Here is a 25,874-nt window from a genome sequence, read left to right as displayed (position 1 = left end):
ATCTTTGGCACTCTGCTTCCATTGCTTTTTTGAGAAAGAGTCCTTGAACATTTCTAAGGCAGAGGTAGATAGATTCTTATTAAGCAAGGTGCAAGGTATAAAGGGTAAGAGAGAATATTGAGTAATCAGAACAGCCAGGATCTTATTAAACAGCGGAGCAGGCTCAAGGAGCTGAACTGCCTACTCCTGCTCCCAATTCGTATGCAAACCTTTCATTCAAATGTGAACATTCCTGATTTAAGTTACAGTCTGAATGAGGAAACAACCTTTTCGTTAATTGGCAGACTGGGCAATTCTGATAGGACTCAAATCTCCAGTCACTACAACACAACACATAACTTTGCACCGCACACCTCTATTGATCTCCTGCACAGCATAAATAAATGGTTTACGGAGGCAGGACACATGCTGCTTTAAGAGAATCCAAATTTTATCCACTGACCTGCAGCGGTCCCTCCTTGGAGCATTTTAGACAGCCCACAGCAAACCGACTGTCCTGTATCACTAATTCTATAGGGACACATCCACACAGGTCCAGGTATCCCATTATGTCTGAGTGCTCATGAACTACACTGGGCTGGAACGCTACGCTGATGTCTGTGTTACATTTCTCACAGCTTACATATGAAGGGCACTTCTGTGACACAGTAAATTGTGAACCAACTTTGCACCTTTAAGAATAAAGTGAACAAATAGTTAGGCCTAGAAAATTGCTTATTAGTCCATAATACGTTCTACATCCTCACCCTTAGCAATGTAAACACAGCAGGCACACAGGAGTCAATGAGAAATGAATCCACATGCAAGGTAATCTCATTTAAAGAAAGGTTAAATCTTTAAACACTTCTGCAAAGCTGCTGTCATTTACAAAACCGATCAACCCAGGGCCATAGCAGATGATGTTTATGGATTGAAATCTGGGATGAGTTTGAAATAATTAACCCAACAGGAAGACTCAATAATGGAGTCCTTCCTGGAAACTGTACCTGGGCTGACAGTTTGGATCTGTCACAATTATGAGGTTGCTAAAAACTACCCAAGTAAGAAGCCCTAACAACTTAAATGAGATTTCTAGAAAATAATATGAACATGCCCAACTTAGAATTAAAAGGAGGCACTGCAGGAGGTTGAGATTCAGAGGTAATACAAAGACATTTCTAGTAAGTTTCAATGCATTAGTTTCAATGTGAATGGAATAATTCTACAATGCTCTCAAATACTACGCACATGGGTTTAAAATGAGGGGCGGGGGGGGAGAAAGAGTATAAAGGAAATGTGCGAGGAAATTTTTTTTTACAAACAGGGTAGTAGGTAATGGAACATGCTGCCAGGGGGAGATGATAGAAGCAGATATGTTAGCAAAGTTTAAGGGTCATTTAGATAGACACTTGAACAAACATGAAATAGAGGGATACAGACCTTGTGCAGTCAGATTGGATTAATTTAGAATGGTATCGTGGTTGGCACAGACACGGTGGGCTGAAGGGCCTATTCCTGTGAAGTGCTGCACTATGTTCTATGACACTCTCCAGTCTAACATGCAAGTCTAAATGTGAGAGACTTTTGAGGCATGTGCAATAAAACACAGTTCATCTTAAAAGACTGCCAAATGTTTTTCTCAACTGCATTGTTTGGGTTACTTGGTACCACCATCAGTGTGCAGAAATGTTACACTACTCCCAACGGAAGCAGAATAGATCAGACATGCATCTCTGCAGTTATACATCGGTTTCTTTTAGAAAAAAAGTATATGTAAGTTAACAGGAATGAATTGATCTTGCAAAAATGTTCAAACGAGGTCTTGAGGCAGTCTGTAAATGAGAAGAAAATTGGAGCTTTACCAAAGGGTGAGACTTTAAAGGAAACGCGTACTAATGGTGGTGACCCAGGAAACACGGACTAATGGTGGCGACCCAGGAAACGCGGACTAATGGTGGCGACCCAGGAAACGCGGACTAATGGTGGCGACCCAGGAAACGCGGACTAATGGTGGCGACCCAGGAAACGCGGACTAATGGTGGCGACCCAGGAAACGCGGACTAATGGTGGCGACCCAGGAAAAGGTGGTGGGGGGGGGGGGCTTCTGGTGAAAACTGTGATCAGAGGGATATGTCTTGATTGGTTCAGCAAAGGACCATTTTTCCTATGCCAGCTCTAAGTGTCTCGAGTGCTAGCTAGTTGTACATCATGATGGTTAGAAACCTCCAGAGGTCTCTTGTGGTGCAAGAGTTTCCCCTACCTTAGAGCCAGAGCCCTGGGTTCATGTACAATGACACATGTGAACAAGGAGCTTAGAAAATACCTACACTGAAATGTCCTTACACACACAAGTCAATGTACTCATACATACAATGTCTACCAGCACTCCCTAATCACAAAAACAAAAACACGCAGCAATCCAAAAGCATTTGCACATTCTTGGGTTTCACATTATCATTTTAACAACAAAACCATGATGACAGCTGGGGATCAATAACCCCCTTCATTGCTGATTTGTTTTGCTAAATTAGAAATTTTCCACAGTGGCCAATTTGATAGGCAATTGATACTCAACAGTAACTGGTCAGAGTAGAGCTGACATCTGCACAGCTTTCTCCTCAACCTGTCAGACGAGATTATCCTGGATCCTGTACATGAAATTACCCAAATAACTGAGTGATCCTGATCATGGATCAGCAACCCAGAGAGTGCAACTCTTCTGTCAGAAGTCACGCAACATCAGGTTATAGTCCAACAGGTTTATTTGCTCTAGAAGCTTGTTATTTCAAATAAAGCTGTTGGACTATAACCTGGAGTTCTGTGACTTCTGATTTTGTCCACCCCATTTCAACACCTCCACACCATGGCCAATCCTCTGCGGCATATAAGGAATTTAACTTCAATACATGGGATAATTGGCTGGCATAATAATTATATGAGCTACTGGCTTGGTTTAAAATCTCAACTAAGCTCAGGGAGATACCTCTCCCTGGTCTAGCCTACACATGACTCGAGACCCAGTTGAATCAATACCCACACTACAAAAACAAATTACAAAAGTTAGGATTTGCACCAAGCAGTCCACAGGTAAATGTCAACCAAATCTTACACTCTACTGATAAAACTGCTTCATGCACATTATGACAACAAAAAAACCTCAGTAATGAAGGTGGCTTTATTAATATAATACCATTTATTAAGGCTCCTTAGACAGCACCTTCCAAACCTCTGACCTCTACCATTTAGAAGGACAAGGGCAGCAAATACATGGTAACACCACCACCTGCAAGTTCCCCTCCAAACCACTTATCACCCTGACTTGGAAATATATCACTGGTCCTCCACTGTTGCTGAGTCAAAATACTGGAATTCCCTCCCTAACGGCATTGTGGGCCATCCTACAGCACACAGACTGCAGCAGTTCAAGGAGGCAGCACATTACTACCTTCTCCAGACAGCATGGTAACTCAGTGGTTAGCCCTGCTTCCTCACTAAGCCAGGGACCTAGGTTCAATTCCACCCTCAGGCAACTGTCCGAGTGGAGTTTACACGTCCTCCGTGTGTGTGGGAGTTTCCTCCCGGTGTTCTGGTTTCCTCCCACAATCCAAAGATGTGCAGTTTAGGTAGACCGGCCACGCTAAATTGCCCATAGCATTCAGGAATGTGCAGGTTAGGTACATGATTCAGGTGTAAATGTCAGATAATTGGGTAGGGGAATGGGTCTGGGTCGGTTATTCTTTGGAGGGTCGGTGTGGACTTGTTGGGCCGAGGGCCCGTTTCCACACTGCAGGGATTCTATGATTAACTAGGGATGGGCCAAAAACGTCAGCCTAGATCGTGGAACCTGCATCCCGTTAAAAGAATTTGAAAAGGAAAGTTATGCAAGAAGTTTATAAATAATGGGTCAACTTGAGAAATGTGCCTAATTTTGGGCACCCCACACTTTAGGAAGGATGGCAAGTCTTTGGAGAGAGTACAGAAATCTACCAGAATGGTAACAGGACAATGGACTTGTGTGAAGAGGCTGGGGAAGGTGAGATTGCTCTTCTTCAACAGAGAAAATTAAAATGGAGAAGTATTCAAATATGATAACTTATCATGGAGGAAATATGGCAGAATCCCGAGGGGATATTTCAGATTTTGGAATGCATTAACTGACAAGAGCAGTGCAAGTAGGTTAGAAATTCGTTCAAAAAAAAAATTGAATAAATATTTGAAAAAATGTATTTATAGGATCATGGGAAAGAGCATAGGAGATGGGACTAACTGGGTAGCAATCACTGACCATGACAGGAAGATTATTCAGCTTCTGTTCTGTATGATGCTATGTTAATCTCAGCTCTTCCCAGAATCCTTAAAGTGGCCTTGAAACAGTGGATGTAATGGTGGGCATCTTTCAAGTAGCCCCTTTACAGGGTGCAGAGAAAGCAGGGAATTACAGACTGGTTAGCCAGACACTGGTAGGCGGGAGAATGCTTAAATCCATTATAAAAGATTAATAGCAGAATTCTTGGAAGAGAATGACGAAATTGTACAGTGTCAGCGCTGATTTCCAAAGGGGAAGCTGTGTTTGACAAGTCTGCTGGAGTCTTTTGAGAATGTAGTTTGTAAAGTGAATAAAGGGGTTCCAGTAAATGTGGTTTACTTGGTCTTTCAAGATTAGCAAAATTAAAGTGTATGGGATTGGGGACATGTTTAGAGAACTGTTTGACAGACAGGAAACAAAGATTTGGACTAAGTCGGTCATTTTCTAAGCGCCAGGCAGTGATTAGTGGGGTACTGCAAGGATCAGCGCTTGGATCACAGTTATTCACAACATACATAATGACTGAGAGAGGAAACAAAATGTTATATCTCCACGCATGCAAACAACACATTTTGAGTGCGAGCAGCAGCAGAGTTTAAAGGAACCTGGAAGGCTACAGCTAAGGTGAGACAGATTGTTTTAAAATTATTTACCTGTAGCGGGCAGCGGTGTTTTCTTTTCTCTTCACAGAAAGAGCGGGAGCAGCAGGGGGAAGTGACGAAGACCAGAGGGGCAGCCGGGACCCGGAAGCAGGTATAGTGTAAGCTTACCTGGGTAGGTTTTTTCCCTATAAAAGTGCGCAAGAGAAGAATCCGAGGCACTACAGAGGTAGTGCCTCCCACCCGCCCTCCTCCTCTAACCTAATAATAAGACCCGTTGTGGTAAGTAGGTAAGTGCTGCATTTTGCTTGTTCTATTCTTTAGACCCAGTTTTTTTTTAAAAAAAGGTTACTTTTAGATGGATGGCAGTGAAGGCAGTGCAATGTTCCTCTTGCAACATGTTTGAGGTGAGGGATGCCATGGTCGTCCCTGCTGATTATACTTGCAGGAAGTGCACCCATCTCCAGCTCCTCCAAGACCGTGTTAGGGAACTGGAGCTGGAGTTGGATGAACTTAGGATCATTCGGGAGGCAGAGGGGGTCATAGATTGGAGCTTTAGGGAAGTAGTAACTCCAAAGATTGCAGACAGATGGGTGACAGTGAGGGGGACTGGGAGGAAGCAGCCAGTGCAGGGACCCCCTGCGGCCGTTCCCCTCAAGAACAAGTATACTGTTTTGGATACTTGTGGGGGGGACGACTTACCAGGGGTAAGCAATGGGGTTCAGGCCTCTGGCACGGAGCCTGTCCCCGTTGCTCAGAAGGGAAGGGTGGAGAAGAGCAGAGCAATAGTAATTGGGGACTCGATAGTTCGGGGCACAGATAGATGGTTTTGTGGGGGCGAGAGAGACTCACGTTTGGTATGTTGCCTCCCAGGTGCAAGGGTACGTGATGTCTCTGATCGTGTTTTCTGGGTCCTTAAGGGGGAGGGGGAGCAGCCTGAAGTAGTGGTCCACATTGGCACCAATGACATAGGTAGAAGGAGGGCTGAGGATGTTAGGCAGGCTTTCAGGGAGCTAGGTTGGAAGCTCAGAGTTGTTGTCTCTGGTTTGTTACCCGTGCCACGTGATAGAGAGTCGAGGAATAGGGAGAGAGAACAGTTAAATGCGTGGCTACAGGGATGGTGCAGGAGGGAGGGATTCCGGTATTTGGATAACTGGGGTTCTTTCTGGGGAAGGTGGGACCTCTATAAACAGGATGGTCTACACCTGAACCTGAGGGGCACCAGTATCCTTGGTGGGAGGTTTGCTAGTGCTCTTGGGGGGGGGTTTAAACTAACTCTGCAGGGGCATGGGAACCTAGACTGTAGCTTTAGGGTGCAGGACCTGGAGTGTAGGGAGGTTAGGAACATGGCATCAATCTCAAAGGAGGGTGCCTGTAAACAGGAAAGTGGCTTGAAGTGTGTATACTTCAATGCAAGAAGTATACGAAATAAGGTAGGTGAACTTGCAGCGTGGGTTGGTACCTGGGACTTCGATGTTGTGGCTATTACGGAGACATGGGTAGAACAGGGACAGGATTGGCTGTTGCAGGTTCCAGGGTTTAAATGTTTTAGTAGGATCAGAGGTGGGGGTAAAAGAGGGGGAGGTGTGGCATTGCTTGTCAAAGATAGTATTACAGCTGTGGAAAGGACGATGGATGAAGACTCGCCATCTGAGGTAGTTTGGGCTGAGGTTAGGAATAGGAAAAGTGAGGTCACCCTGTTAGGAGTTTTTTACAGGCCTCCTAATAGTCCTAGAGATGTAGAAGAAAGGATTGCGAGGATGATTCAGGAGAAGAGTGAAAGTAATAGGGTGGTGGTTATGGGGGACTTTAACTTTCCTGATATTGATTGGGAAAGCTATAGCTCTAGTTCGTTAGATGGGTCGGTGTTTGTCCAATGTGTGCAGGAGGGTTTCCTGACACAATATGTAGACAGGCCAACAAGAGGTGAGGCCATACTGGATTTGGTTCTGGGTAACGAACCAGGTCAGGTATTAGAATTAGAGGTAGGTGAGCACTTTGGGGACAGTAACCACAATTCGGTGACTTTTACTCTAGTGATGGAGAGGGATAAGTGTGCACTGCAGGGCAAGAGTTATAGCTGGGGGCAGGGAAATTATGATGCGGTGAGGCATGACTTAGGATGTGTGGCTGGGAAAAGTAAGCTTCAAGGCAAGGGCGTAATTGATATGTGGAGCTTGTTCAAGGAGCAACTATTGAGTGTCCTTGATAAGTATGTACCGGTCAGTCAGGGAGGAAAGGGTCGTGTGAGGGAGCCGTGGTTTAATAAGGAATTGGAATCCCTTGTTAAATGGAAGAGGGCGGCCTATGTATAGATGAGGCGTGAAGGTTCAATTGGGGCGATTGAGAGTTATAAAGTAGCCAGGAAGGACCTGAAGAGAGAGCTAAGAGCAGCAAGGAGGGGACATGAAAGGTCCTTAGTTGGTAGGATTAGGGAAAACCCTAAGGCTTTCTATAGGTATGTCAGGAATAAAAGAATGACTAGGGTAGGAATAGGTCCAGTCAAGGATAGTAGTGGAAAGTTGCGTGTGGAGGCGGAAGAGATTGAGGAGACACTGAATGAATACTTTACGTCAGTATTCACTCAGGAACAGGACATTGTTGCCGATGTGAATACTGAGTCACAATTAAGTAGAATGAATGGCTTTGAGGTATGTAGGGAAGAGGTGTTGGAAATTCTGGAAAGGGTGAAAATAGATAAGTCCCCTGGGCCTGATGGTATTTATCCTAGGATTCTCTGGGAAGCAAGGGAGGAGATTGCAGAGCCATTGGCCTTGATTTTTATGTTCTCGTTGGCTACAGGAGTAGTGCCAGAAGACTGGAGGCTAGCAAATGTGGTTCCCTTGTTCAAGAAGGGGAGTAGGGATAACCCTAGTAACTATAGGCCGGTGAGTCTCACTTCTGTTGTGGGCAAAGTCTTAGAGAGAATTGTAAGGGATAGGATTTATGAACATCTGGATAGGAATAATGTGATCAAGGATAGTCAGCATGGTTTTGTGAAGGGCAGGTCGTGCCTCACAAACCTTATTGAATTCTTTGAGAAGGTGACTAAGGAGGTGGACGAGGGGAAAGCGGTAGATGTGGTGTATATGGATTTTAGTAAGGCGTTTGATAAGGTTCCCCATGGTAGGCTACTTCAAAAAATACAGAGGTATGGCATTGAGGGCGAGTTGGAGGTTTGGATTAGGAATTGGCTGGCTGGAAGAAGACAGAGGGTAGTAGTTGATGGTAAAGGTTCATCTTGGAGTGCCGTTACTAGCGGTGTTCCGCAAGAATCTGTTTTGGGACCATTGCTGTTTGTCATTTTTAGAAATGACCTGGAGGAGGGGCTAGAAGGTTGGGTGAGCAAATTTGCGGATGATACGAAAATCGGTGGAGTTGTTGACAGTGAGGAAGGATGTGTCAGGTTACAGCAGGATATAGATAAGTTGCAGAGCTGGGCAGAAAGGTGGCAAATGGAGTTCAATATAGCTAAGTGTGAGGTGATTCACTTTGGTAAGAGTATCAAAAAGATGGGGTACTGGGCTAATGGTCAGACACTTGGTAGTGTGGATGAGCAGAGGGATCTTGGTGTCCATGTACACAGATCTTTGAAAGTTGCCAACCAGGTAAATAGTGCGGTGAAGAAGGCATATGGCGTACTGGCTTTTATTGGTAGAGGAATTGAGTTCCGGAGTACTGAGATCATGTTGCAGTTGCATAAGACTCTGGTGCGGCCGCATCTGGAGTATTGTGTGCAGTTTTGGTCGCCATACTATAGGAAGGATGTGGAGGCACAGGAACGGGTGCAGAGGAGGTTTACCAGGATGTTGCCTGGTATGGTAGGAAGATCGTATGAGGAAAGGCTGAGGCACTTGGGGTTGTTTTCATTGGAGAAAAGAAGGTTTAGGGGTGACTTGATAGAGGTGTACAAGATGATTAGGGGTTTAGATAGGGTTGACCGTGAGAACCTTTTTCCACGTATGGAGTCAGCTATTACGAGAGGGCATACCTTTAAATTAAGGGGTGGTAGGTATAGGACAGATGTTAGGGGTAGGTTCTTTACTCAGCGAGTCGTGAGTTCATGGAATGCCCTGCCAGTAGCAGTGGTGGACTCTCCCTCTTTATGGGCATTTAAGCAGGCATTGGATAGGCATATGGAGGATAGTGGGCTAGTGTAGGTTAGGTGGGCTTGGATCGGCGCAACATCGAGGGCCAAAGGGCCTGTACTGCGCTGTATTCTTCTATGTTCTATAACACAAAGCTGGGTAGGAGGAATAACAACAGAAGATGCAGAGGTGCTTCAATGTGGTTTGGACATATTGAGTGAGTTAGCAAACGCATGGCAGATTAAGTATAATGTGGATAAATATGATATATCCACTTTGGTAGCAAAAACAGAAAGGCAGATTACCTGAATAATGAGACTAGGAAAAAGGGGCGATGTAATGAGATGTCCTTGTACACCAGTTACAAAGCCCGCACAATGTATGAAGAGAGACTGGATCAATGAGGACTATATTCACTGGAGTTTAGGAAATTTTAAAGAAATTGATAGAATTCTGACAGGACTAGTCAGGATAAAGGCATGAAGGATATTCCGTGTGACTGAGGAGTCCAGAAGCAGGGGTTACAGTCTAAGGGTCTGGAGTAGGCCATTTAGGAGTGAAATGAGGAGAAATTTCTTCATCTAGAGTGAGGCATCTGTAGAATTTTCTGTCACTGAAAACAGTTGAGTCCGAAACATTTTTTTTTAGGGCTAGAGATCAGAGGATGTGGGGAGAAAATGGGAACAGGTTACTGAGTTGGATGATCAGCATGATCATATTGAAAACCACAACAGCTCGATGGGCTGAATGGCCTACTCCTACTCTCTACGTTTCCAAGCTATGCTGAGCCAGCACAACGAAAGGAGTTGAAACCTGGGCTGAACATATTTGATCTTGTTGAATGGTGGAGCAGGGTTGAGGGCCTAAAGGCCTAGTTCTGCCCTTATTATTTATGTTTTTGTGTCTCTAGGACATAGTGTTGACACTACTGTTCTAATTACTTAACATGAACACACATCGTGGATTAATCGTACCTGATGCACTTCAGTGACACGGTGATCTGCTGGGCTGACAGTGTTGCCGTCTCTTCCCCCAGCTCTAGGCCAACAAGCCGCATGGCAGTGCCCTTACATGGGATCGGAGGGTCACCAGATGGCGAGCCAGTCCTCGAACAATCGTCTTCCTCCTCACTGGTGCTGATCTCACTCCCTGTGCCACTCATTTCGGGACTTTCCGATTCTGTCACCTTGACCTCCTGCAGCTTCTGGGACAACTCCTCACTGGCATCCTCCTTCCGAGGGCCTGCAGACGTCTCGGTTGTTTGCGAAGCACCAGGTAAACGTGCCCGTAGCTGCTGGTAGGGAACAATGTGTATCCCAGCTCTCTCTGTGTCTAATTCCCTCTTTATCTGGAAAGGGCAAAGGAAAATTAAGTTTAATCAGAGTTAGAATGGGAAATAACAATTTGTGCACAGTAAGATTCCACAAGCAGCAAATTAGTCATCTTCAGTGATTGGCCAACACACTGGGGAGAACTCCCTTGCTCTTCTTAGAAACATTGCCATGGGATCTTTCTCTACGCAGGAAAAACTTAACAAGCAATCTGAAGGACAGCACCTCCATCAGCATAGCAACTCCTCAGTCTGACCCCTCATACAGCTTTGATTTGGTGCTCACATCTCAAGAGTGGAACTTGAGCTCATGATGTTTTGGCACAAGAGGCGAGAATGGTACTGATGACACTGAAATAATATTGTTATGATGGTTGTTATTATTATTATTTGGAAACACGGGTTCTAAATTTAACAGAACCATGTTTAGCTTCAAGCTTAATTTAGATTTCCATATTGTGTATGTTAAGGAGTGACATCATTTTAGTTTCAATTTGGATTTGAACACGGTGAAAGGTTGTCTGAAAAATTGTTTAAATGATGCTTTTAAACAAAACACCTTGAGGTGAATAGTTCAATGCTTTAGACAAAGAGGGGTAGCGGAAGGAAAGAAATTGGGCTGTCGCCTAGCAACAAGGTGTTCATGACACATGGAGACAGAGAATGAACCACATTTCCTTTTAGAAAGCAAGAGAGAAACATAGAGAAGGTCAGGGAACTGGCAGGCTTCTTTCAGAGAGAAAGAAGCATGTCATTCAGACAGAAAAAACCAGGAAGAGCAGTAGCATAGTTGAGCAATTTCCAAAACAGTTAGGACAGAAGAAAAGAAGTTCTGACCAGCTTGGAGGTAAAAGCTCCAGAAACAATACACCTTAAGATATCAGAGAGAAAAAGCATTCTGCAAGGCTACTAAATTAAGAAACAAATTAGCTGTTTTCGCAGTTTATTTAAGGGTCTCGTGAAAGGACATTAACTAAGGAAGCACCAATACCCATGTCCACTGGACAGGATGATCCTTCAATGAGCTTTAATATCTTTGAGTTGTTACTTTTAATTTCTGATATTTGTTCATAAGATAACTTCAATTAGTTGTTATATAGTGGAAAACCGTTGCTTTTCCTATTACCTCAGCTCAGAACATAATAATATTGGTCCTTTGAATTTTTAAAACTTCAGGGGAAACGAACGGGAAAAGTAATCCCACTCAATGCCTACTGAAGTTTCTACTTGATGGCGCAGAATCTAGTCAAAGCTAGGCACAATATTACAGTGCACAACGTTACTATGATTGAACGGGTAGATTTGTTTTACCTGTCTAGCTCCCTCGGTGAACAGCTTCTCCATGTTGCGGTCCAGCCATCGCAAGTATGGACGAAACAGCAGCTCCAACTTCCCCATCAACCGGTTGGTGGCATGCTTTGCCCGTAGCCACTCCTCTGAGGCCGTACACACATGCCTGAATTAAATAGGAGAGTGATCTTACTGATGTAAAATTACAAGACAGAGCTCAGAAACAGGAAATAACAGAATGACAACATATAACCTGAGTTACAAAATAGCCCTCACAGCACTAGAGACCTGGGTTCGATTCCTGCCTCGGGTGAATATCTGTGTGGAGTTTGCACATTCTCCCAGTGTCTGTGTGGGTTCCCTCTGGGTGCTCGGATTTCCTCCCACAATCCAAAGATGTGCAGGTTAGGGTGGATTGACCATGCTACATTGCCGATAGTGTTAGGTGCATTAGTCAGGGGTACAAATAGGATAGGGGAATGGGCCTGGATGGGTCACTCTTCAGAAGGTTGCTGTGGACTTGTTGGGCCGAAGGGCCTGTTCCCATACTGTAATGAATCTAATCTAAAAAAAAATCAGATTTAAACTCTATTCTCTTCACTCTTCTGGGAAGGCACAGGTGAGTGAGGGAGAAGTGACAGATTTACTTCACTGTTCATCCTAATCAGTACTTTTCTGTCTCCACATTATCCTCCTGATTTGGGAGAGAGATGTTGCAACTCAATAAAACACCAGGGACACATCAAACTGGGATAGGCTTCCAGAATGATTTTTACTGATCTCCAGGAGCTCCAGCCAGATGTTGAAGTACAAATCAAGGCACAGTTCTTTTCCTTGACTGTAGCTTTATTGACAGGACGCGGCCTTATAGACTCTCTGTCTACTACTGCAGTGTTCCAGCAATCTCTTGGGGTTCCCAATCCATAATCAAGCAATTTTTTAAAATGTCATTTAGGAAGCGTAGATCTTCAGAGTCAAGAGATTGCCTTGTCATTTGCTAAATTTAAGGAGACCTATCTGCTACTTTGTGCATGGAGGGGACAGTTCTTTGGTAATGTGCAGCACTGTGTGTTAAATCAAATGAATTCTACCTCAGAGCAGACTACTGCAGATGCTGGAACTGTGAGGAAAGAACAAAACCTTACAACTGACAGAAAAACTCAGCAAATCAAGCAGCATTTGTGGAGAGAAACTGAGGTAATGTTTCAGACTGGTGACATTTTATCACATTGTCCATTGCCTGTGTACTTTTAACAACTTTACCAATGCACCATTACACAGCCCTCTAATTATTGATTAACGAGAGCTAGGCACAGGAGGCAGTCATCTCCAAATGTCTTCAGAGTTACACTAGAACCTAACAACACTGGGATGCTTTTCACCCTACCATCAGTACTAACAGCTAATAATTTTACTGAAGGAGAAAATGACAATTCACACCTAACTGAAGGAGAGTATACCAACAAGAGTTACATCCTTACAATCCCTCTTACATTGAAGATTGAACAGGAACACTTCTCCACTGCTACATGCTTAAACCATGAAACTACAGGCCTGCAAAGTAACACTGAATTTGATAACTAAGATGCCCAATTGATCTTCTCAGTAACTATGGGATATGAGCTGATGCCCATACCCTGACTTCCTTGTTATTCTGAGAGAGAAACCAAATGGAATCCTGGACAAAGGGAGAGGCAATCAGGGTCCCTGAGCCATAGACACAGATGGAATAGCACTGTGCGAGAGTAGGTTGTGGGCGCAGAGGACAAAGAAAGGGAGAAAAATCTCCCAGATGCAAAGGTTCATATTCAGCACAATACATTGCATAGAATTCAGTGCTGCCAAATCTTCTGCTGTTACACAATTAAAAATATTGCTTTCATTCCTATATGTCGATTCACAGCCCAAGTTTTGAATCAATCATATAGGTTCAATTTCAACTGGTCTTTGGAGACAGTGGAAATTTAAACACAGTGAACATCCAGTCAACATCATTATGCCAGGTGGGAGAGTTCATCTTTTCCTCGACTTCCTTTCTTACCTTCCCATAGACACTGGTAGCTCCTGATCCTCAGGGATTTCCACAGTGAACACCTTAGAATTAGAGAAAAACACAAAGGTTCACGTATCCAAGTGCGACAGATGGGAAAACTAACATTTATTAGGGATACTACTTCCCATTCTCGCAGTATGAAATATCAGTGGAGAAACACTTCAGTATCTGGGATTTTCCAGAACCACGTACTATGCATACAGGTTAGAAGTCAAAACTCAACACTTGTTGACATCAAGCAATTTCTCACAATGCATCATAACAGCCTTTAACTTATGGTGTTCCCCTTCCATTTCCTGTATCAGATGCACTCTGATCCAGACTGGTGAGTTGGTGTCAGTTATTGACAAGGATATTGTTACAAACATAGGAATGGGGGACTGGGAATAGATCTTCAGGCCATCTGTCTTTCCACTCATTTGTCTGTTGCCTAGGCAAGGGGAAAAGTTGTTCAATTTAGGCCAGAGCTTCTAAAAGTGAGAATGAGGACTCCCAGTGAGGTCACAAGCTCCAACTGGCAATTGTCACAGGCCGCGCACACACACACAGGCACGCGCACAGACACAACACCCCACCTGTCCAAAACATAAGATTAGTCAAAGAAAACACTTTAAGGTGCGCCTCAAAGGACTGGAGAGAGAAGTGGAGAGTCAGACAGGTTCGAGGGGGTGGAATTCAGAGCTCGGAAGCTAGTAATTGATAGAATAGCCATCAATAATGGAGTGATGAAAACTGGGGAAACAAACATACGAATTAGGGGGAAACAGGCCATATGGTCCTTCAAGCCTGCTTTGCCATTCACTGAGATCACAGTTGACCTGATGTGCAACAGATTGGAACTGGAGAAGTTCAGAGTGCTGTGGAGATGGGAGAAATGCACAGAGTTAGTGAGAAGGGAGGCCATAAATTGTTTTGAAAAGTGAGATGTTACCACTGCTGACATTTTAACGCATGTGTGTTTTTAGTTGCCAATTGTGAATTCTAACTTGACGACCTCTTTTTGCCCATTTGCACAGTCAACATGGAGCACATTGACAGCACGGGATGAGAATTAAGACACCAGCAGTAACCAGAGGAATGCAGCTGTCTAATTGCTGTTACAACCTTATTTTAAAACCTCTTCGGTCAGATTGGTTTTCTCTTACTCAGCCTAAACACATGCAATACTTGTGCAAACAAACTGACATCGAACAAAGAAACAATTGTGCAGGGAGGATTATTACCTCTTACCTCCAAAGGGTATTCATCTGGGAAGCAGATCTGAATATCCATCTCCTTCAAATCAAACGGCTGCAACAGATAAAGACAAACAAGAACCAGGTTTTACAATGTCAGGTAAGTAACAAAATCAACAGATGACAGCATTTCAGAGAAGGTGGGGGCATCTGGGTGATGATGGGGAAATTCTAGATTTAGTAAGGCGTCAGACTATTAGGAGCTTCTTAAAGCTGAAGTGGTTTTAGAAGAGTGTTACAGAGGGTGAGGATTTCAAAGTGGAGGTCCTGAGTAGCAATGATGCGGTCGAGAGAGTAAGGTGACTCAGGAGAGTGGGCAAGTGTGAATTGAAGATGGATGTTTGGAGAAAAAGTCCTTGAAGAGAAGGCTGCAGCTGCAAAGTGAAATAAGAACAAGGAGCGAGCGGTTGGGACAAGAACAAAATAGGTGGGGCAGGGTTATGGTAGAGAGGAAGTGGAACTGAAAGATGACCAAATGTGGGTTTTTTTTTAAAGAAGTGGGAGACAGTGTAGGGGAAGGGGAATCTTGGACTGTGGAGATTATGAGAAGTAAGGGCCTGATCAAAGAGAATACTGGAACTCAACGTTCAGCAGCAGACAGGGCGAGTAAGAGGTGAGGCAACATTTGAAGAGTAGGATGGGGTCACTGATAAGGAACGAGAGCTCAATGAAGAGCCCAGGTTTTACACAAGCAATCTCCAGGCCAGGCAAGGAGCCACAGACCTCACCGAAATCAGCATGAAGTTCTAGCAGCTGGCAGAAAGTTACTAACACCATCAGTGTTCTATACTGTTGGTGCATTAGCGTCAACAAGAGTTGGCACCTCAATAATAAAAGGGAGGGTACACAAAGTGCTGGAGACACTTTAGACAGGGCCATGAATATACAGACAGTGAACTGAAACTTAAACACAGAGCTGGAACATTTAGGAGCTACCATCCAAGACTGTAAAAAGCGTGAAGGAGATCCATGTTCAAAACCAAGCCCAGAAACTTCAGGCTAATCAGTTTAACCTTGGAGAGGGGAAGATGGTAGAAATCAGGATTCTGAACTAAACTAATAGTCTCAATGAACAAATGCAGCTTAGTTAAAAATAGCCAGCTTGGATTGATAAGACAAAATCGTGTTTGACATTTTTGATGAGGTAAAAGAGGGCTGATGAAAGTTACGATATCACTGTGACATACCTGGTACTTCCAGAAGGTACTTGAAGTGCCATATGATAGACTTGTGAGGCAAAACTTTAAAGTTTGTGAGAAGATTTGTAGCTCGGGTGCTCGTTGTTGTGGTTCTGTTCGCCGAGCTGGGAATTTGTGTTGCAGACGTTTCGTCCCCAGTCTAGGTGACATCCTCAGTGCTTGGGAGCCTCCTGTGAAACGCTTCTGTGATCTTTCCTCCAGCATTTATAGTGGTTTGAATCTGCCGCTTCCAGTTGTCAGTTCCAGCTGTCCGTTGCAGTGGCCGGTATATTGGGTCCAGGTTGATGTGCTTGTTGATTGAATCTGTGGATGAGTGCCATGCCTCTAGGAATTCCCTGGCTGTTCTCTGTTTGGCTTGTCCTATAATAGTAGAGTTCAATCAACTGATTCAATCAATAAGCACATCGAACTGGACCAAATATACCAGCCACTGCAGCGGACAGCTGGAACTGACAACTGGAAGCGGCAGATTCAAACCACTACAAATGCCGGAAGAAAGATCACAGAAGTGCTTCACAGGAGGCTCCCAAGCACTGAGGATGTCACCTAGACAGGGGACGAAACGTCTGCAACACAAATTCCCAGCTCGGCGAACAGAACCACAGCAAAACTTTAACTTATGGAATAAAAGGGACCTTGGAATGCTGGATATGAAATGGGTTAAGTGACAGGAAACAGAGTACAGATGAATGTTTTGTGTTGGATGCAGGAATGTTTGTAGTGCAGTACTCCTGGGTCAGTTTTAGCACCCGTTGTTCCTGGTATATTATGTAAATGTGGTTGTAGGTTACTTCTCCGGGTTAGTGGGTGGCCATGAAAATGTTTCCTTACCCTGTGACCTCCATGAAGTGTTGTTCTACTTTGCTTGATATTTATATGCCCCGGTCTGTTAAGGTGGGTGGTTTCACTTCCAGTTTCCCTTTGCAGTGGCTTGTATATGGGACCCATATCAACATGCTTATCGATGGCATTGCGGGTTGAAAACCAGGTTTCTAAGAATTTCCTTGCACATCTCTGTTCAGCTTGTCCTAGGATGATTATGTTGTCCCAGATTGCTGATTCTCTGTCTGCGTGTACTGAGATGAAGGAGAAGTGGTCGTGCTGTTTTGCTGGTGCCTGTGTATCCGGATTGCTAGTTTTCATCCAGTCTGGCCGATGTAGTGTTTGTAGACAGGCAGGAGGCTGGAAGAGTCAAGAGTGTGGTGCTGGAGGACCACAGCAAGCCAGGCTGTATCAGAGGGTGCAGAAATCGATGTTTTGGGTATAACCCTTCTTCAGGGCCACTGTAACCTGAACAAGGGTTACTCCCGAAATGTCGGCTTCTGCGCCTCCTAATGCTCCTGCATGCGTTCTTCCAGCCTCTAGACTGCAGTCATTGCATGGAATTTTGTTCCTAATGTTGGTCCAGCATGTTATAGGTATGGGGTCTTTCATTCTTGTGAGTAGTTGGCATAGTGTGGCTGTGGATTAGTGTGCTGTCATGATTCCTAGTGGTCATGACTGGTTGATATTTCTGAAATGTTCTTGATAAAGGGTAGGATGACCAGTGTACTGGGGCCCTTTTGGTGTTGTCTATCCAATAGGCGTCGGGGGGATGAAGCTGGTGGGTGATCCACTGTTTGTGAAGGCCTTGTATAGGTGTTCTGCCTCACTCCTGCATAGTTCTGGTGTGTTGAAGTGTGTAGTAGCTCATTTAAACACATTGGGGTGGTTGCCGTTGTAGTTGAGGATGGTCTTCCTTTATACTTTGGTTATAATTCTCCATTGATGCTTCATTCTATCATGACATTACATCAGCCAGACTGGCAATCCGGATAGATGGACACCAACTAGCAGCGATCTTCGGTCATCTCAGTACACACAGTCAAAAAGGACCAGCAACTTGACTGGGACAACGTAATCATCCTAAGACAAGCTGAACAGAGACAATCAGGGAAATTCTTAGAAGCCTGCTTTTCAACCCGCATGTTGAGATGGATCCCATATACAAACCACTGCAAAGGGAAGCTGGAAGTGATACCTTAACCTTAAATATCAAGCAGAGTGGAACAATACTTCACGGAGGTCACACTGGTGATGTTACCCAGCATAGTGAGAAACCATTTTCATGACAGCTCGCCAGCTGAGGGAGGTAACCTACAACCACATCTACAACCTGAGCTACAAACCTTTGCGAGAACCTATGTATGTATATCAAAAACCCAAGAAACAATCTCAAAATTCGCAGAGGATTCAAAACTTAAAATATTGCGAACCATGCAAATGATAATGTGGAAAATCAAAGGATACAAGACAGCTGGAGGAAGGGGCAGACAAGCATGGAATGTAATTTAATGCCAACAAGTGTGAACGATTCATTTTGGTGAGAAAAATACAAGGAGACAGTACAAAATACAGGGTACAATTCTATAAGGATTGAAGGAACAGATTCATAAGATTCATTCCAGGAATGTAGGACCCCACTTATGTACAGAAGCTCCTTTGTGAAAAGGATAGAGGAGATTTGATAGAAAGGTTCAAAGTCATGAGAGGTCTGTACAGAGTAGACAGGTAGAAACATTTACCATTGGTAGAAGAATTGAGAGCCAGCAAGCACAGGTTTAGGGAAAGTATCAAAAGTAACAAGTGTTTAGAGTCTGGAATGTACTGATTGAGAGCATATTGAAGGAAGAGTCAATCGAAACTTTCAAAAAGGGAACCGAGTCATTATCTGAAAAAGCAAAAATATGCAGGGTGACAGGGATGATATCTGGAACTAAAATGAGGTGGACTAATTTTGCAGAGAGCCAGCACAGTCACAATGAGCAAATGGTCCCATTCTGCATCATATCTAATCATTTTCTGAGACACAAGGGCTCCAATTGTATGGCCTGATGGCAGACTGGAAGCCAGATTAGAGGGAGTGGTGAAAGGGACTTGGTGGCAACATGATACACCGGAGTCCTCTGCAGTAAAGTGTCAAGTTACAATCTGGGGAATAGTTGGCCATCTGTGCTGAATTATTTGATCGGAATTGGGACAAAGGTAGAGCCACTGCAAGCAATACTGTTCCCTTGGTGGTGGCAGCAGCGATGGCAGTGGTGAGTAGGGGTAAACCAGGAAAGATCAAGGGAGAGGAACACTGAACATCAGCCATGATCATTCCACAGACTGCCAATACCTAATGCTGAAGGTCCCACTGGGAAAGAGGGAGGGCAGTGATGTAATCTTATAATCCATAGTCTATTGGGTTCAAAGGCCACCAGGATCACGAGTGGATTTTAAATTTAATGAATAAAATCTGCAACTGAAAGCTCGTCTCCGTGATGGCGAAACACATTATCAATTGTGCCTAAGCTCATTTGATTCAGGAATATCCTTTAACATAGGAATCCTGCTGTCATTATAGAAAGAGATAAAATTATGAAGGAAATAGATAAGATTGAAGCAGGGAGGTTGTTTCCACTGAAACCAAAACTAGGGGACATAGCCTCAAAATAAGGGGGAGCTGCTCGAAGAAGAGCAGCTTCACCCAAAGGGTTGTGAATCTGTGGAATTCCCTGCCTGGTTGAGGCTACTTCATTGAATGGCTTTAAGACAAAGACAGATTGTTTTTGAACGGTAAAGGAATTAAGGGTTAAGTGGATGGATAAGTGAAGTGAGTCCACAAAAAAATTATCAGCCCTGACAGCCAGATGGCCTACTCCTGCCCCTATTTCATACGTTCTTACCCGGTCTGAGAGACACAAGACTCTTAGCAATGGAGCTGACTTTAAATTGCCCTCTGTTGGCCAAACAGGCCACTCAATTAAAGGGTGACTGGAGACAGGCACCAAGTGCTGGCCATGCCAATTATGTCCTCATCCAACGAAAGAAGATAGATGGAACTGTGCCCAAACACGGGAAAGGCTCTTAAACATGAGGACGGGAAACCAGAATGGGTGACGAGTTGACTTTGCGTTTTGCTGCAGTGTCAGAATCTTGGGCAGCACTGCAGCAATCCATAAGATTGACTCTATCAATGTGGGGCTGATCAGGTTCTATTTCCCTCTCTTTGCTTCATCTCACCTGTCACTTTAACCTAACAAGAAACAATGCCTCAACATCCCAAACACCGAAGTTATAATTATTCCCCTGTATCCATTACAATTTGGAAGACAGAATTCAAAATTCTGATACTCTGGTATGGAAATCTGCTTCATGATTTCACCCCCAAAATTTTAAATTGCAGCTCTTTGCACTCGATTCCTCTGCCTGAGGAAATTCCTTCCTCTCTACTGATATTATGAATCATTTGATCATCATGTAACCCTAGTATCCTTCTGATAAATCTTTACAATATCCCATTAGTCCTCCTGATAGGTAGTAACCAGAACTGAAGACAGTCGAAGCTTTATCAGAACCTTGTAACAGCTGAAACATCACTGTGTCTATCCTTTGAATTCCTGACTTGGTTTTAGAAACCTGCTCTCAGTGACAAGGTTGTAATGCTGATGGAAACATGGTTAGGGATATGCAAACAGAGAAGGGACGAGGAACAAATGGAAGAGTTCTGTGAAAATGCCAACACCCAAACTGGATGGGCAGAATGGCCATTTTCTGAGTCAAAAAGTGTAGCGCTGGAAAAGCATAGCAGGTGAGGCAGCATCCGAGGAGCAGGAGAATCGATGTTTCAGGCATAAGTCCTTCATCAGGAATGTGGCTTATGCCCGAAATGTCGACTCTCCTGCTCCTCGGATGCTGCCTGACCGGCTGTGCTTTTCCAGCACCACACATTTTGACTCTGATCTCCAACATCTGCAGTCCTCACTTTCTCCTGGCCAATTTCTGAGCTGTATGTTACAAACTGAAGTGGATGAATAAGGTGGATGAATAACAGGGGATGTACAAGAAACAGAAAAATTGCTGATAGGGTGAAACGAAGTATGAGAAAGCTCATGGAGCAAAGGAACTCCAGCAAGGAGCAAAAATCACTGGGGATATTCAGCAGGTCTGGCAGCATCAGTGGAGAGTGAAGCAAAGTTAATGTTTCAAGTTCAGTAGCCGTTCTTCAGAACTGGCCTCAATGTTAACCCTCTCTCTCTCTCTCTCCACAGATGATTAGATCAGATTAGATTCCCTACAGTATGGAAACAGGCCATTTGGCCCAACAAGTCCACACCTATCCACCTAAAAGTAACCCACCCAGATCGATTCCCCTACCCTATATTTACGCACCTAACACTATGAGCAATTTAGTATGGCCAATTCACCTGACCTGCACATCTTTGGACTGTGGGAGGAAACTGGATACCTGGAGTAAACCCATGCAGACACAGAGAGAATGCCTGTATGGAGTTTACACTATCGGTTGAGGTTGGAATCGAACTCAGGTCTCTGGTGCTGTGAGGCATAAGTGCTAACCACTGAGCCAGCATGCTGCCCAGATGCTGCCTGGGTTGCTTAGTTTCTCCAGGAATTTCTGTTTTTGTTTAAGATTTCCAGCTCGCTGGCACTGTTTTTGTTTCAGTGCCAGTGAGGAGCAGCTTGCGCACTGTACACTCCATGCTGAAACTTGTCAGACACTTTACCTGCTCATTCTGACAGTATAGGAGCTTTTCACTTGCCTATCCCTCCCCCAAGGCACCAGAACCTACCCATTCTGGGTCTGTGGGCTCCACCACGATGCGGTAATAGGTCTGCTTTCCACTTTCGCTCTCCTGAATAATCAGCTGCTCCTTGGGGAAGCGCTTCATCAGCTGGCTGATCTCGGTCTCCCGTAATTGCCGGGCAACTTCCTGGGTCAGCTCTGTCAGCTTGACCTCATCCTTGACCACAGCAGGGCGGGGGACGGGTGGACGGATTAGTGGGCCCACTGGCCGAGGGCTGACCCGGGCAGCTTCGGGCCCCACGCAGTCCCGCAAAGGGGGCTGCTTCTCCGGGTGCCAGAAACGGCAGCGTTCTTCCATCGCGCAGTAACCAGACAGGTAGTAGCGGCACGGCCTCTTAGGCCGCTCTCGGGGTCCCAGCATCTTGGGTGGCCCAGGTCGGAGCCGGCCCAGATCCTCTGCAGGCTTAGTGGGACTCTCCGTGCTGCCCTGGCACTGGGAGGTGTCATCAGCGTTGCCATCGTTATGGTTTGCAGGTACGCTGGGGCTAACCTGTGGTTCCAGATACTCATGCAGAAATCGGCATCTCCGTCCAAACTGGCAGTACCTCCCACGGGAATAAAAGCGGCAGACCGGGGGGTACGGATTCGCATTTCTAGGTTTTGATTGAGATGTGCCAAAGGTCCTGGTCTTCTCCGTACTGTTGCTGGTCTTGGTTTCAGCTGCTGAGCTGGGATCTACCTCCATTCTGGGTTCTGGGGGGGTAAAAACAGCACCTGAGGTCAGTGGGGAGTAACAGCTACAAGAATGTATGGGTCAGGGTACAGGGTCAGGCATTGGGCTCAGGAAGACAACTGGCCCAACATCCTCTGATTCCCTTCAATGAGCAGGAATTGGTTAGATTTCTGATAAGCAAGGTGACAAAGGACTATTGAGTAATCAGAACAGGCATGACCTTATCAAGCGGCACAGAAGGCTCAAGGAAGCCTACTCCTAATTAAAATGTTCACATGGAACAAGTATGAGACAGGGACATTGCAGTCATGTTACTGGGTTGGTAAGCCAAGCCTGTGGTAAATGTTGTGAGGACATTGAGGTTAGGAAATCTGCTTTATTGACCTAATCTGACCTCAGAGGAACGTGAGTGACTCTTAACCACCCTCTGAAGTGTATTAGTAAACTACTCAACTGGTAATTAGGGTAGGACAACAAATGCTGGCCCCACCAGCAACAAGTACAGCACATGAAAAATGGAAGATAAAAGGTTACTTGAGACATTTTATACAAAGCTTGCACAACCTGCAAACTATTTATGATTGCTCACTATATAAGTTAAACTTTGGAATATGAATTGTGAAATGTGTGAATTGCCATGGCGTGATATGGATGATTTTCAACAACCATAACCAGTTTTACACAAACCCTTAGGGTAATTTGACCAAAACGACAGGAGGGTTTTATGGGATCTGCAACCATGATATTTTGGGGGAGGGGAGGGTGGAGAGAGACAGAGACCCACAATCTTCAGACTGAAATATTCCAGCTGGATGCCAACATAATACTGAGAGCTAGCTCACCAGTCTCTCACAGTCTGGACTAAGTTACAGAGTCATTCAGCAGCCCAATGTCTATACCAACAAACAGACACCAAACTACACTAATCTCAATTACCTGCACTTAGTCCATAGCCTACAATGCCCTGGCATTTTTAGTGCTTGTTCAGATGCTTCTTGAGAATTGATATCGTACCTGTTTTCACTACCCTCCCAAGAAGCACGTAACATATTTCACCCACTGGTAACTTCGTAAAAAACATCTTGCTTCAATTGTACACGTCCTACCATCTATTAAACACAGGTACATAGAGGCACAGTCTACTGCACACTTGGCAATGACTGATAAGCAGCACTTTTATTGACAAATGTTCAAGGTCATTAAAACTTCAGAACACACTGTTGCACAATTGATGCCCACACTTTGCAGTTTCAAAGCATTCAGTTTTTGCCAAGTTTTTTGGGGGGTAGATTCTCATCATTCAAATTTGGAAGTTGTCAACATATCAGTGACTGAGGATCTTATGCAGCGGCTGTGACCTATGTCTGGGTCAGAAAATCTGGATTCATGCACCACCTGAGCAAAAGTTGTGCCATAACATATTCAAACAGACTGATTTTTTTTTTCCAGACATTGTGCACTAAGGAGTTCACATCGTGACTTAAGAAACCCTTCATCCATGAGCTGGAATCAGCCCACAGCAGAAAAAAGGATGGACTTTGAATAGTTTCATAGAGCATGTATTCAAAGAAATCTCCTGGCAGTAGACCCCACAAAGTCTGCCTGAATTCCTTTTGGGCAACTCCCTCACTGACCCCAGACGAATAACATCCCTGAACCAGTAATCTGGTCCACATTCCCCCAGCTCAATGACCCAACTCTCCCCTCCACAAACCTCTAGCTCAACGACCCAACACTCCCCCTGTAGACCTCCAACCCAGTGATCCAAACACTCCCAGCAAAGTGAGCCAAGCCCCCTCAGCTCAGTGATCCAACCCTCCCCCTCTGCTGAGTGACCCAATCTTCCTCCCCACCCCGCCCCCCAGACTCCCTACTCACCGACCTAAAGCCCCAGCTCAGTGACCCAACAACCCCCTCCAAACTCCCAGCTCTGAACCACCTCTCCCCCCTCGTCCCCGCTCCGAGAATACCTCAGCTGAGTGACAGAACTCTCCACCCGAGGGCCTTGCTCAGTGACCCCCTCCCAACCCACCAGCTCTTGTGGTCTTCCCTCTTCCCCCAACCCAAGGACCTGACACCCCTCCCCTTTGATTCCTGATGAAGGGCTTTTGCCCGAAACATCGATTTTCCTGCTTCTCGGATGCTGCCTGACCTGCTGTGCTCTTCCAGCTCCACTCTAATCTAGACACCCCTCCCCTCCCCTCCCCTCCCGTCACCCAAGCCCCCCACCTCCTCCCCGGGAGAGGCCTCAGGCTTCACACATTCCCGCCTCCGCCCCGCTTCATTTTAATACGAATTCACCATCCGAACTCCCTCCCTCGACGAGTCCCGTTCGAAGCGATTCGCGTCGAGTCACCGATACGCAGCCGCCAATTACCTGCCAGAGCCGGAACCATAAAAGGGACGGACCCGCTCTCACCTCAAACCCTTCCCCAGGCCAGCCAGGGCGCCTGCGCACTAGCGGCGCCCTCCACCGGCCAAGGCGCCTGCGCACCAGTGGCTCTCTGCCAGCCAAAGGCGTCTGCGCACCAGTGGGTCACTGCCAGCCAAGGCGTCTGCGCATGAGCGACGCTTGCGCACCAGAAGGCTCACCGCCAGCCAAAGCGTCTGCGCACTAGCGGCGCTCATTGCCAGCCAAGGCGCCTGCGCAGCCTCACCAACCACAGCCTGATGGTGAAGGTGTTGGACTGAAGCCTGGTTTCATGAAGTTGAGATGTGAGTTCGAATCCCATCTTGGCAGCTGAAAAAGTTTTTTTTAACTCTAAATAAATTAATTTCTAATAACAAACACCAGCTTGAGCAATAGTCATTACGAAGCTATCAAATGATATCCGGACAATATTGTTAAGAGGTGCTGTGGTTTTAATATTTTGGAGAATTGCATAGTATTTGGTGTATTGGCTGGCATGAGACCTCTACCTCTGTCATAAATGCCTTTGTGTGCAGTTAGTGGCAGCCATTAAATAGGCACCATAGCATCAAGAATGCTGTCGCTGAAAAGGTGCAAATGAACGCCTGAATTTGGAGCAAGAGTAGCACAAACGAATTTCAATCAACCTACAAAGTCAAGAGTCTCCAACTTGACTGTTTAAACATCAATGTCAACAGTACCAATAATATCTATTAGGAGAAAGTGAGGACTGCAAATGCTGGAGATCAGAGCTTAAAAATGTGTTGCTGGAAAAGCGCAGCAGGTCAGGCAGCATCAAAGGAGCAGGAGAATCGACGTTTCGGGCATAAGCCCTTAGGGTTGGGCTTATGCCCGAAACGTCGATTCTCCTGCTTCTTTGATGCTGCCTGACCTGCTGCGCTTTTCCAGCAACACATTTTTAAGCAATAATATCAATTGATGACTATCTGACCATCATGACCAATGCAAATTTTTTGACTCACTTCACATTGCCCTCTGTAGATACCATTTGCATTAATTTAGAATGAAATTTTTTTTAAAAAGTCGGGAGTGTGGTGCTGGAAAAGCACAGCAGGTCAGGCA

At 45.1% G+C, this 25,874-nt stretch overlaps 1 protein-coding gene across 2 annotated transcripts in view; it reads right to left on the bottom strand.

The window, feature by feature from the left end:
- LOC122542605 (uncharacterized) overlaps positions 1-24,842 on the bottom strand; it is a 44,124-nt gene extending 19,282 nt beyond the window's left edge. For both annotated transcript variants that reach the window (XM_043680564.2, XM_043680567.2), the window contains exons 1-7: positions 24,759-24,842; positions 21,695-22,401; positions 14,876-14,935; positions 13,634-13,686; positions 11,614-11,758; positions 9,947-10,320; positions 443-671 (exon numbers count right to left, since the gene is read on the bottom strand). In XM_043680564.2, the coding sequence (XP_043536499.2) occupies positions 443-671; positions 9,947-10,320; positions 11,614-11,758; positions 13,634-13,686; positions 14,876-14,935; positions 21,695-22,401; positions 24,759-24,777 (1,587 nt within the window). In that variant the 5' untranslated portion in view covers positions 24,778-24,842. The remainder of the gene's footprint in view (positions 1-442; positions 672-9,946; positions 10,321-11,613; positions 11,759-13,633; positions 13,687-14,875; positions 14,936-21,694; positions 22,402-24,758) is intronic.
- Positions 24,843-25,874: the final 1,032 nt, after the last annotated feature.

This window comes from Chiloscyllium plagiosum, unplaced genomic scaffold (genome assembly GCF_037043375.1).
Source record: "Chiloscyllium plagiosum isolate Xiang-an unplaced genomic scaffold, Cpla_swu_hap1 HiC_scaffold_42, whole genome shotgun sequence".
In the NCBI taxonomy this organism is placed as follows: domain Eukaryota; kingdom Metazoa; phylum Chordata; class Chondrichthyes; order Orectolobiformes; family Hemiscylliidae; genus Chiloscyllium; species Chiloscyllium plagiosum.
The sequence above is the reverse complement of the archived record's forward strand: the minus strand, read 5'-3'. Positions and strand labels throughout refer to the sequence as shown.